The sequence below is a fragment of the Danio rerio genome, chromosome 4, assembly GCF_049306965.1.
Source record: "Danio rerio strain Tuebingen ecotype United States chromosome 4, GRCz12tu, whole genome shotgun sequence".
NCBI classification, from domain to species: Eukaryota; Metazoa; Chordata; class Actinopteri; order Cypriniformes; family Danionidae; genus Danio; species Danio rerio.
This window is the reverse complement of record NC_133179.1, coordinates 46,170,299-46,189,357: the sequence shown is the minus strand read 5'-3', so window position 1 is coordinate 46,189,357 and position 19,059 is coordinate 46,170,299. Positions and strand designations below refer to the sequence as shown.

At 38.2% G+C, this 19,059-nt stretch overlaps 1 protein-coding gene across 2 annotated transcripts; it reads left to right on the top strand.

Moving 5' to 3' along the window:
* The first annotated feature begins 1,531 nt into the window (after nt 1-1,531).
* On the top strand, nt 1,532-14,198 carry LOC100334677 (NLR family CARD domain-containing protein 3-like). 2 transcript variants are annotated; one of them, XM_073947402.1, is made up of 12 exons: nt 1,532-1,573; nt 2,264-2,314; nt 2,488-2,595; nt 3,810-3,917; nt 4,368-4,452; nt 5,358-5,553; nt 5,647-7,420; nt 8,431-8,604; nt 9,560-9,733; nt 12,209-12,255; nt 12,576-12,776; nt 12,886-14,198. In XM_073947402.1, the coding sequence occupies exons 2-12, from the start codon at nt 2,271-2,273 to the stop codon at nt 12,927-12,929; spliced, it is 2,955 nt and encodes a 984-aa protein (XP_073803503.1). In that variant the 5' UTR covers nt 1,532-1,573; nt 2,264-2,270; the 3' UTR covers nt 12,930-14,198. The 2 variants fall into 2 exon arrangements, with proteins under 2 accessions (XP_073803503.1, XP_021331151.2); XM_021475476.3 differs by having other exon boundaries at nt 12,576-14,198.
* The last annotated feature ends 4,861 nt before the right edge of the window (nt 14,199-19,059 follow it).

The following is a 19,059-nucleotide window of genomic DNA, read 5'->3' as shown; positions in this document are numbered from 1 at the left end:
ATTTAAATGATGAAGAATATCTTGATAAGTAAATATCAGTTTACCTCTGCACACTACATCAGTGTCTTCATGAATATATGACATGCATTCATTGTCTTTTATCAAAATATATATATACATACTCTTAATAAAGTAAATAAAGCCATTTTAAAATATTATATATAGATATTACCCATGTAATAATGTATTTTTATCAATGTTTTATTTTTGTAAAATAAATCAGAAACTATTATTAAATCACTGTTTCAGTTGTTATTAAACTAAACTATTCTGGTTCAAAGTTATCTCATGTTAACTGATTAAAATACTCTTGTTTATGGATCGTGAACCTTCATTATTACACTATTTGGAAAACACCACAATCACTAAAAACCCAATCTAAAAGTTTTTATCGTTCCTTGATTTCAATAAAGAGCTACTGTAAAGCTCAATTAAGATAATGAAGTTATCTGTATTTAATTTAAAAAGTCAATTTCAAACGTATAATCAAAAGAACAATTAAATGAATAAAAACAGCTAAGTTAGATACTTTTACTGATATTAATAAATCATTTGACACAACAAATACTTATCAACCCCGTCTTCCAGTTTCTGAGGAAAATTATTTACATTTTTTTTTACCTTTTATCCTGAACTTTTTAGAAATGATGAATAAAAAGGGTATTAAACCATCTCTATTGTAAATGAGTGAATGAGTAAATGAGTCAATAAGCCATCAAAGCTGTCCTGTTCTTGTCTTAGGATAATTAAAAAAAAACATTTTGAACCATTTCAAATGCTGAATACTGTATCTATACAATGCACAGCATCAATAAATACACTGCCTTAAAAAAAATTATATATATATATATATATATATATATATATATATATATATATATATATATATATATATATATATATATATATATATATATATATATAATATTTCTAACAGCAAATATAGACAAACAGATATTAAAAAATAGTTTAAAAACACCTTCAGAAATAGAGAGATAATACATGTACATTCAAGTTATGTGCTGCAAACAATAAATAAAAGACAAACTACAACATTGGAACTAAATGTAATACTGTTTAATGGTTTTCTTGATTTTCCTCTGGTTCAACATTATTCATTTGTGTGTGCTGTTTTTCTTCACTGTGATCTTCAGTTATTTTGTTCAGTTAGTTCAGTTTTGCCTTTGGTACTGACTAATCTATTGTATAAACACACTTATTGAATATTATTGAACAGCATCATATAGAAAATAATAATAATATAACAGAGAGATCTGTATGAGGTGTACTCATTTATATAGAATTCTCTAATCTTATTTTATAGGTTCAACATTGCTCTAAATATTCTTCAGAGACCTCTCAGATTTCATCTTAAATACCTTCTCTAAATCTTCCTTCAACACACTCGTCTTCAGGACACACCCACAGTCAGGAGAATCTCATGAATATTCATGTCAGTGGAGCCAATAATATTTCAGGATATACCTGTAGATCACACAGGTGTGTTTTAGTGAAGCGAGTGAAAGAGCTCAGATTGTGTTCCTGCTGCACAAGAGTGTCTGTACTTCTGCATGTGAGTTTAACACTTCTACATTACGCTGATTTGTGGAGATGATGAAGGGGTTTTATATGTGTTAGTGTGATTTAAATGTCTGATCCTGAAGATCAAATCCTCAAACACCGATTAAACACTGAGTCAAACACGGTGACTTAAACACTGTGTCTAAAAGCTTTATTTTTAATCACTTTAAAGTGTTTGTGCTCTTCTATATCAGACTGACTCAATAGTGTCCAATAATTCAGCATTAAATATAACTCTAAACATTCAGAGTCACGACCTTCAGTTGAACAGGAAGAAAAGCTGCTGAAAAACAACAAGCTGACGATCCTTAAACAACACTGCATTTAACCTTTGACCATCAGAGTAACTCATTAACCAAATAGCCTCTTTAGTAGAGAGACATTTTATTACTCACTAAATCAACAATTGGCTGAACCTGAACTTCTCTTGATAAACTCTATATAACATGCATTTACCTTAAATCAAATGTGAAACAGCTGAGATGTCAGATCAGGGTTAAACCAACTGCATTTATGTTAAGGACTATATATATATATATTTATATATATATATATATATATATATATATATATATATATATATATATATATATATATATATATATATATATATATATATATTTATGTATGTATGTATGATTGTTTCCTGAAAGCTCTGCTAATGTCTGCATTGGTGTTTTAGCTGCAGTATGGCAGAGGAGCGAGTAAAGGACTCTCTCTCAGAGAAACACAGGTATTGACTCTGTTTTTACACCATTATTTTAACATGACAACAGACAGACCTTCAGTCAACTATTAGTCTGTGCTGAATTAAACTGAACAAACTCATATTTGTCTGATAAACTCTTGTAAAGGAGACTGAAGTTTGTCCTGCAGTTTATTCCTCTGGTGTGTTTGTGTGTTCAGTGTGAGATCAGGATCTCGTGTGTCCAGCTCTGTGTCTCTGAAGAGTGACCGGTCTAAAGGTGGCAATCTTCCAAACTTCAGTGAGAAAACACCATCATCAGTCAAAAGGTATTTAGTGATTTACATTATTGGTCACACTTGGACTGTATTGAACATGTTATTGTGAACCAACAATCCAGAAAATAGAGTCATTAGTAAATGAATCAGTTGTTTGGATTAATCAAATCACTCAATGACTTTTGGTGAATTAAGAAATTTACAGACACCTGGTGATGGTTTTAGTTTCTTATTCAGAGTATCTTTTAGACAGGCAAGGGGACAAAACAAGCAATCATTCATAATCAAGGGTAATCCACAAAGAGTAATTCAATATCCAGACAGCTAACAATAAACACAGAAGATTAAAACACAAACCAGCGAAACACGCTCTGAGTGTACATGAACGAGTAACACACCGCTAATCCACAAGAGTACTCCAGTAAACAGAGCTGATGGCTGATGTTGGAGCGCTGCTTCATGAAGCTTCAATACCTTTACATTTATTTTGTTGTAAATCAGTGGATCAGAGCATTTGACAGATCTATTGACAGCTCAGTTTAGGCAGTTCTAGAAAATGTTTGGTCGTCCCACACATCTTTCATTAAAGGATTATGGGGCCACTGTGCTCTGAGGAACCTTCAGTGCAGCAGAAATGTTTCTGTAACCTTGGCCAGATCTGTATCTTGCCACAATTCAGTCTCTGAGCTGTTCAGGCAGTTCCTCTGACCTCATGATTCTCATTGGCTCTGAGATGCATTGTGAGCTGTAAGCTCTTATATAGACAGGTGTGTGGCTTTAATCAAGTCCAATCAGTGTAATCAAACACAGCTGGACTCAACTGAAGGTGAAACACCATCTCAAGGAGGATCAGAAGAAATGGACAGCAGCTGAGTTCACAGCAAAGAGTCTGAACCATGTAATATTTCAGCTTTTCTTTATTAATAAATCTGCAAAAACGTCTACAGTTCAGTGTTGTTCTGTCAGTATGGGCTGCTGTGTGGACATTAATGAGGAAACAATGAACTTAAATGATTTTAGTGAATGACCACAATAGAACAAAGAGTGGGTCTGAATACTTTCTGTACGCACTGTAAGTCTAATCTGTTTAACAGACCTGATCAGCCTGACCTTGAGCTAAGAGTTACTTTGAGCTAGTTTTGTGCAGGGTGAAATGTTTTTTTTTTTTCCAATAATTGTCTCATCTGTCAGACTTAATACAAGGTGTACTAAGGAGACTGAAGTTTGTCCTGCAGTTTATTCTTCTGGTGTGTTTGTGTGTTCAGTGTGAGATCAGGATCATGTGTGTCCAGCTCTGTGTCTCTGAAGAGTGACTGCTCAATGGGTTATCCACCACCAGACCTCAGAGAGAAAACACCATCATCTGCCAGAAGGTATATTGTGTTTCACATTATTGATCACACATGGATTGTTTCAGGCATATTATTGTGAACCAACAATCCAGTAAAGGAATCACTTCTGAATGAATCAGTAGTGTGAATGAATCAAATGACTCAATGACTTTGACTCATTTACAGACACCTAGTGGCCGATTTAGTTTCTTATTCAGTGTCTCATGTCATCTTCATCCTCATGTCATTTCTATTATTTGTGTGACATAAAACATGTTTTGAAGATGTTTATAACCCAACTATTTTGTAAATATATCTAAATATAGATGAAGCATTGGGAAAAAAAAAATTAATACATGACACAGCAGTAGTCCAGTGGTCTCCTTATTATAAGCGCCACTACAGAGCATTCATTATTTTCAGTGTTTGTAAAATATATCTGTATCTGTTTGCCTCTAAATGTATGATTACAGTAGTTTTACCTGTTAACAGTGTTGAATATGAGTCAGCAAATTCAGGAGACGAGACTCACAGGAGACACAAGAGCTTCACAGACAATCTCCAGTGGATCTTCCAGGTAGGAAAAACTCCATTAGATTCATATTTTAATTGTAAATATAACACACAAAATGTTTACTGGAAAAGATCCTGCTTCTGCAACACATTTCATTTGTAACTGTTATTTTTTACGAAATTAAAGATTTCAAGAATTAAAAAGTATTTGTGAAGTGAGGAATAATTGACTGCAGTTCATTGAATTACTCGCAAATAGTTCACACCTGTGATACACGTACAGTCACCGTTACACATTTAGTGTGTATTATTTTCTAATAATTCAACAGACCAGAGTGGATTATTCTGCAGTGTTTAATAGATGTCTAAACAATGATAGCCAGACCAAAAAAAAAAAGGCTAAATTTAAGCTGTCAGAAAAAAATCTACTAAACATCTAACTATAGTCCAGAACTAGACTAGTCATCAAATACACAGATCAGACAGATTCACACTGCTGCATATCTGATGTCTAGTGTAGTTTTGGGCTGTTGTTAAACATCTATTAGACTTCTTTTAAATATAAATGTAATAATTGAAATATGTTTGCTGGGATGCTGATGTTCCCACAGCTTAAGCCACCATGTTGTGTTCCAGACATTTGTCAGGTTTTTGTCCTCAAACTTCTCCTGTGTGTGAAACTAGTTTCTTACAAATCCAAAGCTTTCTGTGTGTTTTGATGTGATGTTTGACTGCGAAGAAGAGATATGGAACTGTCATGTGCTCAAAACCTGCCAAATCTGCTTTAGCTGTGTGTTTATCTGAAAATAACAACACCTCACAAAGTTTATCAGCCAATCAGAATCAAGCGTTTAACTTCAACTCATATTATAATGTCTTTTTGTTTTTATTGAGTAGTTTGTGGACGTACAACTGTATGTTAATGAATGTTTTATTTAAATATTGTTCTTCTCTTTTCTTCAATCATAGAATCTTGAGAGCAAAATGATCAGATTTCTGAAGAATCAACTGGAAAACTTTAGGAAAATCTTACAAGACAAAAACAGACAAGAGTTTGTAAAAGAGTTTATTGAGAACAGAAGCATTATCACAGAAGCAGCTCTTGATCTCACACTCTTCTTCCTGAGAGAGATGAAGCAAGATCAAGCTGCTGATACTCTCCAGGGTAAGAGACTCATGGGTATCTGTCAGACTGACACTTACTAATATAGCTAAAAAAGTCGAGACTAAATCCCTGTTTCTTTTCTCCTGTGTTTAGATGAGCTGTTCTTCATTAATCAGCTTAAATGTAGCATGAAGAAGAAATATCAAAGTGTGTTTGAAGGAATTGCTCAGCAAGGAGACTCCACACTTCTGAATAAGATCTACACAGATCTCTATATCACTCAGGGTGCGAGTGAACAGGTCAACACTGAACATGAGATCAGACAGATTAAAGCTGCTTCCAGACGTCATCAGTCACTAGAGATACAGGTTGAATGCAAACATTTGTTTGAAGCAGCTAAACAAGACGAGCAGATCAGAACTGTCCTGACAAAAGGAGTTGCTGGCATCGGGAAATCAGTCTCTGTGCAAAAGTTTGTTCTGGATTGGGCTGAAGGGAAAGAAAATCAAGACATCAGCTTCATATTTCCTCTTCCATTCAGAGAGATGAACTTAAAGGAGAAAGAAAGACAAAGTTTAAAAGACCTCATAACTCAGTTTTTCCCAGAGACTAAAGGACTGAACCTTACAAGAAGCACACGATTCAAAGTCCTATTCATCCTTGATGGATTGGATGAATGTCGTCTTCCTCTGAACTTTGCTGGTAATGAGACGTGTGGTGATGTATCTTCAGCAGTCTCTCTGGATGTTCTCCTGACGAACCTCATCAAGGGAAATCTGCTTCCTTCTGCTCTCATCTGGATCACCAGCAGACCAGCAGCTGCCAGTAAGATTCCTGCTGACTGTATCGACCGGCTGACAGAGATACGAGGATTCAATGATGCCCAAAAGGAGGAGTACTTCAGAAAGAGACTCACAGATCAGAATCAGGCCAGAGAAATCATTGATCACATTAAACAGTCAAAGAGTCTCTTTATTATGTGCCACATCCCAGTCTTCTGCTGGATTTCAGTCACTGTTCTCCAGAACATGCTGAAACTGAAACACAGGGCTCATGCTGAAACACTGCAGGAATCTCCCAAGACTCTGACACAGATGTACACACACTTTCTCCGCTTTCAGATCCAGCAGAGCAGAAGAAAGTATGATGGAGAAAACACAGCAGATGTCTCCTGGGATCCAAACCTCATCCTTTCACTGGGGAAACTGGCCTTCCGGCAGCTGGAAAGAAACAATGTGATCTTCTATGAGAGCGATCTGAAAGACTGTGGCATTGACGTCTATAAGGCATCGGTGTACTCAGGCATGTGTACCCAGATCTTTAAGGAGGAGACGGGAATCATTCTTGGTACCATGTACTGCTTTCTTCACTTGAGCATTCAGGAGTTCATTGCAGCCCTTTATCAACATCTGCACAGCGAGAAGAAGAGTGGATTTCTTTTTAGACAGAAAAGCAGAAATAAAGGCATGATTGATTTGCTGAAGACAGCAGTGGACAAGGCTCTGGAAAGTGAGAATGGACATCTGGACCTTTACCTTCGCTTCCTTCTCGGTCTGTCACTCCAGTCTAATCGACAACTCTTACGAGGCCTGTTGACACAGCAGGATGACAGAGACCAGAGCAAAGAGGAAATAATTGCCTACATCAAGCAGAAACTTGAAGGGAATCTGTCTCCAGAGAGATCCATCAATCTGTTCTACTGTCTGAATGAACTGAACGACCAAACTCTGCTGAAAGAGATTCAGTCTCACCTCAGTAGTGGACATCTGTCATCTGCTCGCCTTTCACCTGCCCAGTGGTCTGCTCTGGTCTTTGTGTTGTTGACCTCAGAGGAGGAGCTGGAGGAGTTTGAGCTTCAGAAATTCCAGAGATCAGACGAGTGTCTCATCAGACTATCAGCAGTCATCAAAACCTCCAAAAGAGCTCTGTAAGTCAAAGTGCCATGTTTACTTGCAGTCGCGCATTTGCCTCATTCATAACAGCAGAACACGCAGGATTCAGCATGTAAATTCACCAGTTATTCTCAGAATACATGCAAGTGAGTGTCTGGTGAACTTAGAGAAGGGTAGATTCAACTTTATAGTTACTTACACCCTGTGTATCTGATATGAATAAAACACATCAGCAATTTATATTTGAATGAATTTGTTTCACAAACTCTAAATGTCTTGTTTTACTAGTGCTTGTTTGTATTTACATGTAGATGTTTATCTAAAACATGAAATAAGCATTAGGCGGTTAAAACGCTGCATAATTGTAATGATGACACGTCTTTCTCTTTATCAGCTCCAGCCAACACACCTGCTGTTGAACTCCCTTCCTCCTAATCCCTGTCTGATGTGCCGAAGTCTATATCAGTGAGCGAGAGAGACCGTGTTCACTCCGCGTGTTTTTTAATAATCAAACGTCCCCGTGTCGTGCGAAACAAATCAATTATGAAATTCAATTATGACATTCACTGCCAAAGCTTTGAGTAATCGATTTTTATCAATTTAATTGATTTGTTGTTGCAGCTCTAATACAAATATCTGACATACTCCACTGTGATTGGTGGGCTCGTTCATCAAACTCACGGGCTGCACTAACATTAAACTTTTGAATGAAGGCGGGGCCACAAACTATCGTCTCAAGAGTATCAGACCACGGGTTTGAAAACCCTGCTGTAGAAGCAGCGCACGGCTCCCACACTGCCCCCTATTGACGAGCACTCACAAATACAGCTGTCATTTAAAAATACCGGTATTAAAAAAATTCGGAATTGTATTGTTTTGAGTGCTAGGGTATCCCTATGCTTTTATAGTTTCGGTATATCATGCTACACTACTGTTAGTACATACAACCATAATGGTGAAATCTAGTGTCGTTGTACTGAGTAAGCATTGTTAATCAGTGAGGTCCCAGATGACCTCATAAATATTGTGTTTGTCCTCTACACAGGCTACAGAGCTGTAATCTTACTGTTCAGTGCTGTGAGAGTTTGTCTTCAGCTCTACAATCCTCAAACTGTGTGCTGAGAGAGCTGGACCTGAGTAACAATGACCTGCAGGATTCAGGAGTGAAGCTTCTCTCTGATGGACTGAAGAGTCAACACTGTAAACTGGAGACACTGAGGTAAATACTCTTCCACTCAACAGCAACTCCAAACAGAGAGTTACATAGTGGTTTAACAAATATAGAAGCCCCTATTCCCCACTCAGTGTGTTGGCAAATGGGCAAATTTTTATGGGTGTTATTTTATTCATATCTATACAAATGTGTGTATAGACAAATGCACTGTATGACTGTATTTAACGATTATTTAGATGAATTGTCTATAAATTCTCTACTCATATTTTACATGTTCATATTATATTGTTGTTTATATTTGCATTTGTTTATTGGAAAGGTTTATTTAAGAATTTGTCAGATGTTCTGGCAATAAATAAATAACAGTGATGAAGACAAAGTTAACCCTGTGGAGTCTGTAGGGTTTTGGGCCGTGGTGAGGTTTTGACTGGCCCTGATGTTTGTACAGTTTGCAGTTTTCCTGAAAACATATAAAAGTCTCATCACAGTCTTATTATCTAAACTGAAGAAGTGTCTTGGCCTTGTTAACATTTGGACTCAAAGGTGGATTGACTACATCTCTAGTGACTGTCAGACAGGAGACAAAGACACCAAGAGATTGAGTTTGTGTGTGTTTAGTTTATTTACAATATTGTCCACAATATAAAATAAATATGATCTAAATATAAATAATGAAAATCAGCTCATTTTCAATTACACTTTATACTACAAGATTTCCTTCTGAGGTCAAGTGTGTCTTATTCCTCACAGCAGACTTTACAGCTTCATGTGATGTCTTATGAACTATTGCTCTGTACACTTCTACAGATGATGTCGAGTCCTTGTTGAGCGTGTGAGTGTGTTTGCTGATGTGAGGGCTCGATCAATAAGGAGAGCTAATCAGGATGTGTGTGTTCATCACTGCTGTTGACATGAGCAGAAACAGCAGTCAGCATCTTCACAACACAAAGAGATGTGTGATTGTCCAACTGTGTGATGTGGACTATTGCTGTGTTTGTAGATTGTCTGGCTGTATGGTGACAGAGGAAGGCTGTGGTTTTCTGTCTTCAGCTCTGACTTCAAACCCCTCACACCTGAGAGAGCTGGATCTGAGCTACAATCATCCAGGAGATTCTGGAGTCAAGCTGCTCTCTGAACAACTGGAGGATCCAAACTACACACTGGACAAACTCAAGTATGTGGAGCAGCACTGATGTCGTAACGCTGAATGCTCTTAACTCTTTCCTGACAGCCATTTTTATTTATTTGTTTTTGTGATTATTACTTAAATTTGACAGCCCTCTGAATAATCTTTGGTCAAGAATATCTGAACATATTATATATAATTAATTAAAGAATCACCCTGATATCAGACATCAGAAATGTTTAATCTATTTTCTCCATCGTCTGTTTGTGTTTTATGCACACTTAACTGCAGGAAGAATTCATGACAAATGAACATTTATGACAAAAACTGAAAATATATTTTTCTAAAAGCTTAAAAAACATTTAAATATCTGCAGTTACAAGAAATAAAGTATAACACGCACACACACACACACACACACACACACACCCCCACAGACACACACACACACACACACACAGCACTAGTGTTTGTCTTTGAGCTCCACAGTGAATCAGATTTGTCATAACAGTTGTGAATGTGTGAATGTGTAAATGAGTGATTCCAGCAAGTCTCATATCAATAATCACACACTCTCAGCTCAGAATGATGGAGTTCTGAGTCTGTTTGGAGATGATGAAGAGGCATTTGACAGAAGATGAAGATCTCCATCATATTTCAAGTCATTTAACACTGAATTCTGCTTTATTATTGTGCTGCGCTTTTGTCAATTGATCCTTGAATGAATCCTTCAGTCTTTATATCTGTCTGTTTCTGTGTTTCCATTCTGTTTTCTGTTTCCACATCTGATCTAAAAGCTCTGTGTGTCATTCAGAAGCTGATTTGACAGCTCCACACACACTCATGTTGTTTTACTGCAGTTATTAATGCACTGAGATCAGCCAATCACAATCCAGCATTCAGCACACTCTCCACATGTCTTGTTGTGTGTGTGTGTGTGTGTGTGTGTGTGTGTGTGTCTTTGTCTGTCTGTCTGTCTGTGCGTGTGTGTGTGTGTGTTATAAGCTGATGTTTGTGTACTGACTGAAGGACAACCTGTGTGTGTGTGTGTGTGTGTGTGTGTGTGTGTTAAAGCCTAGTTCACACTACAGGATTTTAAACATCAGCAGATCGCTGTGCCGTTCACTCTACATGACCTGACTTTGTGTCTTTTAATCTCTGTGGTGTTCACACTACGCAACACTCTGTGAATGATCCACAAGAGGGGGGTCACACACTACATGATCTGACAACATCTCATTCCCCATCAGCTCATTCAAGCTACCAAACCACAGCCAATGAAAATTTGAGGGAGGAGTCGTCAGAAAAAGCTGAACACTATTGGCTGCTTGTGTGCTGATTACATCACTGACAGCGTTTCAAGCTTTGGAGAAAGCATTTAAAAACATCGTCAAATCAGCTGATTTATAAGCGGATTAATCACTCATCTGCAAGGTTCCAGTGGATGGATACACAGAGAGTTTTTAATTTTTGTAATTTTATAACTCTTTGAAATAAAACTAACAAATAACACCCTGCCGTTTTCTAACTATCAGTGTATTTCTTTCTGACATTGTTATTTTTTTTATTACAAAACAGTAAAGAACTGAGCATTTCTGCCTTAAATTACCATATTGGTTAAAATGACTGCATGCATGTCTGATACTTTTTCGCTGTGACTTTAAATATGTGTGCATTTTCTTGCCTGGCAACTTCCTGCTAACATAAACAAAACTTTCTGATGGCAAAAACATCAATTTACTTCAGATATCTTTCAAAACAGCATATTCTGTGCAGTGAAATAGCTCCTGTTTGAAAGTGAAAATGAAAGCCAAGACCTTTAAGTGTTTTAGTATCTTAACTACATATTTATAGGCTGTATTACAAAAAAAAGATTATATTATTAGGGTAATGGTGTCATTAAATATGATGCCAGACATTCAAAGCTAAATTTTAATATCTCAATAATAGCTTTGAATGTAAATATGTTGTGACAATATGGCGTTTTATATGAGAACGATCAGAATGAGCAGTATGGTAATTCTAATAGTTACAAAATTCTAGCTCCACTGTTAATATAGCCTACTCTCATGTCTGTGCTAACGCAGAATGAAGCCAGTGCACCGATGCCCATTCTGACCAATCACAGATGTTTCTGCTGAGCTCCTGAACACACAGGCACGCGGCTCATGCTGATATGCTCTCTCATTGGCTGCAGCTCGTCACTACATCTGACCACACGTGGGGTTGAGTCGGCCGACGGCTCTGGAATATTTAGCATGCTGAATGTTGGATTTCCGTCTGCGAGGTGTCGGCGACGCGTCAGCGAGCCTCGTTGATGCGTTGCTCAGTAGTTCACACATAAAGAGCGCCGAGCGCCGAGCGCCGAGCACCCGCAGATTTCTTCCCGATCACAGCCCGATCTGTCGGCGAGCTCGTTAACTTCCAAATCGGGCTCAAATCAGGCTTAAAATCCTCTAGTGTGAACTAGGCATTTGCTGATGTTTGTGTACTGACTGAATGTCAATCTGTGTGTGTTTACAGCCTGGATCATGGAGGAGAGACGAGGATTACAGCAGGACCACACAAATGTAGGACTACACACACACTCTTACACACTCTCTCAAACACACACACCCATGCATACGATCACACAATTAGACACACACACACACACACACACACACACACTTCCTCTCTCTCACACTCACACATACACACACAGAGCAGTGAACACATGCGTACACACACACATACCCTCTCTCTCATACAATCAGACACACAAACTCACTCTCTCACACACACTCTCTCTCTCTCTCTCTTTCTTTTTCTCTCTCTCTCTCTCTCTCTCTCTCACACACACACACACACACACAGCTGTGGTTGTAAATGTGTGTGTTCTTGTGTTCAGATGTCTGTTTCCTCACTCTGGATCCAAACACAGCACACACTCAACTCATTCTGTCTGAGGAGAACAGAGAGGTGAAGAGTGTGAGAGAGAATCAGCGGTATCCTGATCATCCAGACAGATTTGATGTTCATCCTCAGGTGTTGTGCAGAGAGAGTGTGTGTGGACGCTGTTACTGGGAGATTGACTGCAGTGGAGATGATGGTGTGTGTATATCAGTGTCATATAAGAGCATCAGGAGGAAGGGAGCAGGTGTTGAGTGTGTGTTTGGATTTAATGCTCAGTCCTGGAGTTTGCTCTGCTCTTCCTCCAGATTCTCATTCAGACACAATAACACAGACACTGTTCTCCCAGTGAAGGCGCTCAGCAGGAGAATAGGAGTGTTTGTGGATCACAGTGCAGGAACTCTGATCTTCTACAACATCTATAGAGACACAATGAGCCTCATCCACTCAGTCCAGACCACATTCACTGAGCCGCTCTGGCCTGGGTTTATAGTTTATTCTGGATCATCAGTGAAACTAAGCTGAAGACTGACGAGAGATTTACCCAGAATCCTCTGCAGGAGCAGACAGCAGCAGTGTGTGTGTGTGTGTGTGCATGCATGCTTGTGTGTGTGAGAGAGTATGTGTGCGTGAGTGTGTGCATTTAAGAGTGTCTGTATTTGTGTGTGTGTGTGTGTGTGTGTGTGTGTGTGTGTGTGTGTGTGTGATAGAAAGTCTGTGTGTGTGTGTGTGCGTTTGTGTGAGAGAGCGCGTGTGTGTGTGTGTGAAAGAGAGAGAGAGAGACTTTTGACTTTTAAGGGTCTCTTTTATTACAAAACAACAGTTTAGCTAAAAACAATTTAGCTAATTAAAATGTACATGACATCTTAAAAAAAAGCAAAAAACTTTTTTTTTCTGATACTTACAAATAAATATTTAGAACATTTTCAGAGTCAGCATGACAGATACACTGATTTAAACCCCATTTGTAATTAAACATTGCCAGATCATTTACCATTTTGTAAAACCCATACTCTACATTAATGCAAGATTTTATTAGTCCTTTTATTATTAAAAAAGCATCAGTTGAACCTTTGTCATTTAATTGACTTTTTCTTGACAGCCAAATTGCCATCTTTGCTTGCCCCGATAAGAAGTTTAATAGAACATGATGCTCTCTTCGATTTTTTTTTTTTTGTATTTAGGTCCATAAATAAACATTGCAGGTGTAAAGGCCTCTCCAAGTTTTTGGCACCATTCTTCTAGCTGATAAAATAATGGTTGTAGCCTTTTACAATTAAGGAATAAATGGAAAACAGTTTCTGGTTCTCCACAAAAAGGACAGCCCTCCCCAATCTGAGGATCAAGGCGCGCTCTATACAGTTTGTAGCAACAATACAGTGTACAATCCACTGCAAGTCTCCAGTTCTTTTTTCAATTGGAGGCTTATACAGAGATCTCCAACAGCCTTTTGGGGAGGCATTTGGTACAATTGTCTCTTTCCATTTTGGTCTCTCTCACACTCTGTAGTTGAAACAAGTTTGAGGTTTTCACACACATCACATAGATTGATTTCTTTCCAGCAATGCTAAAAAGTCTTGGTTCTGGTGTTTTAAACGATAATAAACTGTTTTCTGTTTCTGACCAAGTTCTTGTGTTGGCTGATATAATCAGCTCTGGGAATGCAGGAATTGTATTCTCTACATTGTTGGTTACTAATGACAAAATGTAATCCGATGGTAATGACTCGACTATCTGAGTCAACAATTTTCCTGTTGCCCGAACAGATCTCATTCCCAGTTTGGATGCTAGATCCTCGGCAGTAATCCAGCCATTCTCAGAAACAAAGTGTCCAATTTTAAATATATTTGCAGTCTTCAAAGCTTTTCTGAGAGCAAGTGAATTGAGAATGTCCAGATCAAGAGCAGGATTATAAAGTAGGGGTTCTTCTCTTGACCACAGCCTTTTTACACCATTGTGCTCTCTAGAGAACCTAAAAAGAGTCCATGACCTCAACATTGACCTGTAAAAAGGTGTCAGTCCAGACAGGTCTAATTTATTAGTATCCATTAAAAACAAGTGGCGGTCTAGACCCATTTGTCCTGCTCTTCTCAGGATAGCACAGGCTACTCCGGCCCAGCTTACATTTTCTCCATACAAAAGTCTTTGGGTTGTTTGTAGTCGAAAAGCTTTTACTCTAGACATTATATCCACCAAACCTTGTCCTCCTTCCTGTAGGGGTAAATACAGGGTAGCTGCCTTCAACCAGTGTTGTCCCGTCCAAAAGAAATCCACCAGAAGCTGTTGAATTATCTTCACCATGTCCTCTGGGGGGTCCAATATCATCATTTTGTGCCACAATGAAGATGCGACTAAGTTATTGCAGACCAACACTCTCCCTCTGTAGGACAACTGGGGTGTTAGCCATTTCCAGTGACACAAACGAGCACACACTTTTTCTTTTAAGCCCTCCCAATTCTTTTTCTTATATTCATCAGTTCCTAAAAATACTCCTAAATATTTAAAACCTTCTTTTCCCCACTTTAAACCACAAGGTAGCATAGGACTATTAAAATCTCGCCCACACCATAAGGCATCACTTTTTTCCCAATTAACATTGGCTGACGATGCTTTACTATAGCACTCCAAAACTTCCTTTAAAACCCGAACATCTTCATTATTTCTGATTAAAACTGTGACATCATCTGCATATGCAGAAAGTTTAACAGTAGATTTAAAATCTAACGTTTTAATTTCCAGTCCTGTCAATTTTTCTCTTAGTTTGCAGAGCAATGGCTCAATGACCAGGCTGTAGAGCTGGCCAGAGAGAGGACACCCCTGTCTTAAGCCTGATTTATACTTCTGCGTCAAACACCGGCGTATGCTACGGCGCTGACGCATAGCCCTTCGCCGTGGCCATCGCCGTCACTGACGTGCACCTCTCAAAAAATGTAACTACACGTCGCAACGACGCGTAGCATAAGCTCTGTGATTGGTCGGCTTGGTAGCGCTGACGAGTCTGGGCGGGACCATGAGGCGCGCGAATGGCGCGACGCCGCGCGAGCGATTGTTTACAAGTGTGGAGTCCCGTGAAGGAGCTCCGGATGGAAAGTTTTGTTTTGTGTTTACCTCATAGTTAAAGTTGTTGCACGTCCGCCGGTTCCTGCCTCAAAATGAGCGAGTTTGAGCCACTTGTACATCCCGGAAGTGTTCAGGAAATGCAAAAAAGTAGCGAAGAAACTTGACACAGAGGAACATTTACACTTTACTGCCAACTAGCGTTTCGGAAGTGTTAATGCAGACCGGCAGAGACAGCGCGCAGAAGTATAAATGCACAGCCACGCGCGTTGCCTGCGCCGTGGGTTACGCCGGTCACCTGACGCAGAAGTATAAATCAGGCTTTATTCCTCTTTGCACCTTTACAGGAACACTTAAACCTCCAGCAACTTTAATCATGCATGTTGCTCCTTTATACAACAGTTGTATTTTTGAAATAAAACCATCACCAAATCCAAAAGCTCTTAAGGTGTCAAAAAGGAAAGTGTGGTCAACTCTGTCAAAGGCCTTTTCTTGATCTATTGACAAAAAACCCAGATCTAACTCATTGTATGAAACAACATCATAAGCATCCCGAATCAAATGCAGATTATCTGTAATAGATCTTTTCATAATACAATATGACTGAACTTTATGTATAATTGTATTTAGTGCCAGATTTAATCTATTTGACAAACATTTTGAAAAGATTTTGTAATCCGAACTTAAGATTGCAACAGGTCACCAATTTTTTAAAAGAGTTAAGTCACCTTTTTTTGGGAGCAATGTTAAAACAGCTCTCTGACAACTCAAAGGGAGAACACCTTTGCAAACACATTCTTGTAGTACTTCAAATACATCTTTTCCTAATTCAGCCCAGAATGCCTTATAAAAATTAGCAGGCAGTCCATCCAACCCTGGTGTTCGTCCTGTGGAAAGCCCCATAACTGCAGCAGTGACTTCCTCAAAAGTAATATCAGCCTCAAGCAAAAGTTTAAGTTCTGGAGTTAAAACTGGGAGATCCTCCAAAAGAAGTCTCCTGCATTCCTCATTAGAAGGTTCAGAGGCATATAAATCAGAATAAAAATTTACAGCAAGTCTGCGCATTGTTATTGGGTCTGAAGTGTTGTGTCCATTATTATCTTTTAAAAAATGCATCAGTTTTTCTTGTCCCGTTTTTCGTTCTAAACTAAAAAAAAAAGAAGAAGGTCCATCCATATCTCTTATTTTTAAAAAACGACTCCTTATCAGGGCTCCTTTAACCTTTTCATTTAAAAATGAACTCAACTTCTTCTTTTTCTCAGTCCATCTATCTTGAAGAGTCAGGGTATCATTTTCATTCATGCTCTTTTCAATGTCAATGATTTCATTTTCTAACCACTCCAAAGTTTTCTTTAAAACCAATGAGGAATGAGATGTATATTGCTGACAAAAACTACGGATATGAGCTTTCCCCACTTCCCACCATTCAATAATATTTTCAAAACAAGATTTTTCCATTTTCCAGGTCTCCCAAAAAACTTTAAAATTCTGGCAAAAATTTTTATCTTCAAGAAGTTTGACATTAAAATGCCAGTCATAACTCTTATGTTTTCTCTCTACCAGCATACAGTCAACTGTTATTAATTTATGATCTGAAAAACATATAGGGATAATTGATGCATTAGCAACCTTGTTTCTTCCAGTATGTGAAATATAAAATCTATCTAATCGAGCTCCAGACACTTTTCTATTACAAATTTTTATCCAAGTATATTGTTTCTCTAATGGGTTATGTTCTCTCCAAACATCAGAAAAGCAAAAATTTTTTATTATATTTTCTAAAAACGCAGCTGATTGTAAATGAGGTTCTTCTCCATTTCTGTCCTGAATAAAATTTAATGTGCAATTCCAATCTCCCCCTAATATAGCAATGTCACCCTCGTGTTGTTGTTTAAATATGTGCTCTAATTTAGTGAAGAACTGTATCCTGTCTGCTCGTCCATTAGGGGCATAAACATTTACAAAAGAGAAGAAGAAACCCATTATTTCAGCTCTTATAACCAATAACCTGCCAGGAATTTCTTCCTTTTTTGACAGGACTTTTACTTTTAATGTGGGGGAAAAAAGTACAGCCACTCCAGCACTTAGATTAGTTCCATGACTTAGGATTTTCTCCCCTTTCCACCATAATCCCCAATCAACCTCATTATCCATACAACTATGAGTTTCTTGTAGCATCACCACACTCAACTCTTTCAACTTAATTATTTCTGCAAGGTGACTCCTTTTTTCCCCATCTCTCATTCCATTTACATTAACTGATCCCACTCTCAAGACTTCCATGCATAAGGGAAAAAAGAGAGGAAAGGACAGATAGCAAAGAGAAAGAAACACCTTCATTTAGTATTTAGTTTTCCCCCTCACTTTCCCTGGCTTCTTTCCACTTCTTATATTAGTGATATGTTTTCTTAATCGAAACCATTTCTGTTGTGACAGCACTTCCAGGCTGCTCACTTTTCTGGCCCGCATAACAGAAGAAATAAATTTTTCTGTATCAGGGAAATATTCACTAACTTCAACACCCACTTTTCCTTTAGTTTTGTCTAAGAAGGAATTAATTTGTTCAACAGTATACAAGCCATTATCATTTTCCGCTGCAGCATCTGACCACTGTTCCTCATCTCTTATACTATCATCCATACACTGTGACAAACCATCCAACTCATCAATCATACTGTCCCCTACACTTTCAGCTTGTGAGATTTCACATTCTTCTGCCATGCAATCAGTTGTATCATTATTCTCAGCAGCCTCACTAACATCAACAGACTCTGCAGGGTTGCTACAACCAGGTTGTTCTACGCTGGAAACTATAACTGAAGTTTCACTCACCTCTTGCTGTTCTTCTTCCCTTTGCTCGCCACCTCCCTGTGTCTGTTTATCTCCTGTTTGTATTTCCATGTCATTTGTCCCGGTATTTGTATCAGTTGTTTGTTTTCCATCCTTATTTGGACAAAAAAAACATTTGTGCCCAAAAATTCCGCACTGAAAGCACTTCATGCTTTCAGTACTAGCGAAAACCATGTAGGAATTTTCCCCATGATTTACGCGAAAAGACGCGTCTAATGTACGGTCCGGTGAATTCAAAAACATGTAAACTTGACGTCTAAACGAGAGAACATGTTTTAAAGCGACATTCTTACACCTAAGGGGGATCGTTCTAACGGGGCCTGCAATTTTCCCAAACCTTTGCAACTCTTTCGTAATCATTTCATCTGAAATAAAAGGCGGAACATTCGAGATCGTGATTTTTGTTGCAGGAGTGGACAGCGGGTTTACCCTTACAAACGTTTCTTTCACCCATATTCCACTCACAATCAGCTGATTAACTAAAGATTCCGATTTAAGGAATACAACAACAGCTTTGTTCATGCGGGAGGCCGAGAGAATATTCTCAAAGCCTACCTGTTCTCCAAAGATCAAAA

What these genes read in the sequence shown, in the direction of transcription:
- LOC100334677 (XM_021475476.3), top strand. Translation starts at nt 2,271, where the DNA reads ATGGCAGAGGAGCGAGTAAAGGACTCTCTCTCAGAGAAACACAG. An exon ending in TGTAAACTGGAGACACTGAG is followed by an intron (nt 8,605 to 9,559) that starts GTAAATACTCTT and finishes CTGTGTTTGTAG; the next exon opens with ATTGTCTGGCTGTATGGTGA. An exon ending in TACACACTGGACAAACTCAA is followed by an intron (nt 9,734 to 12,208) that starts GTATGTGGAGCA and finishes GTGTGTTTACAG; the next exon opens with CCTGGATCATGGAGGAGAGA.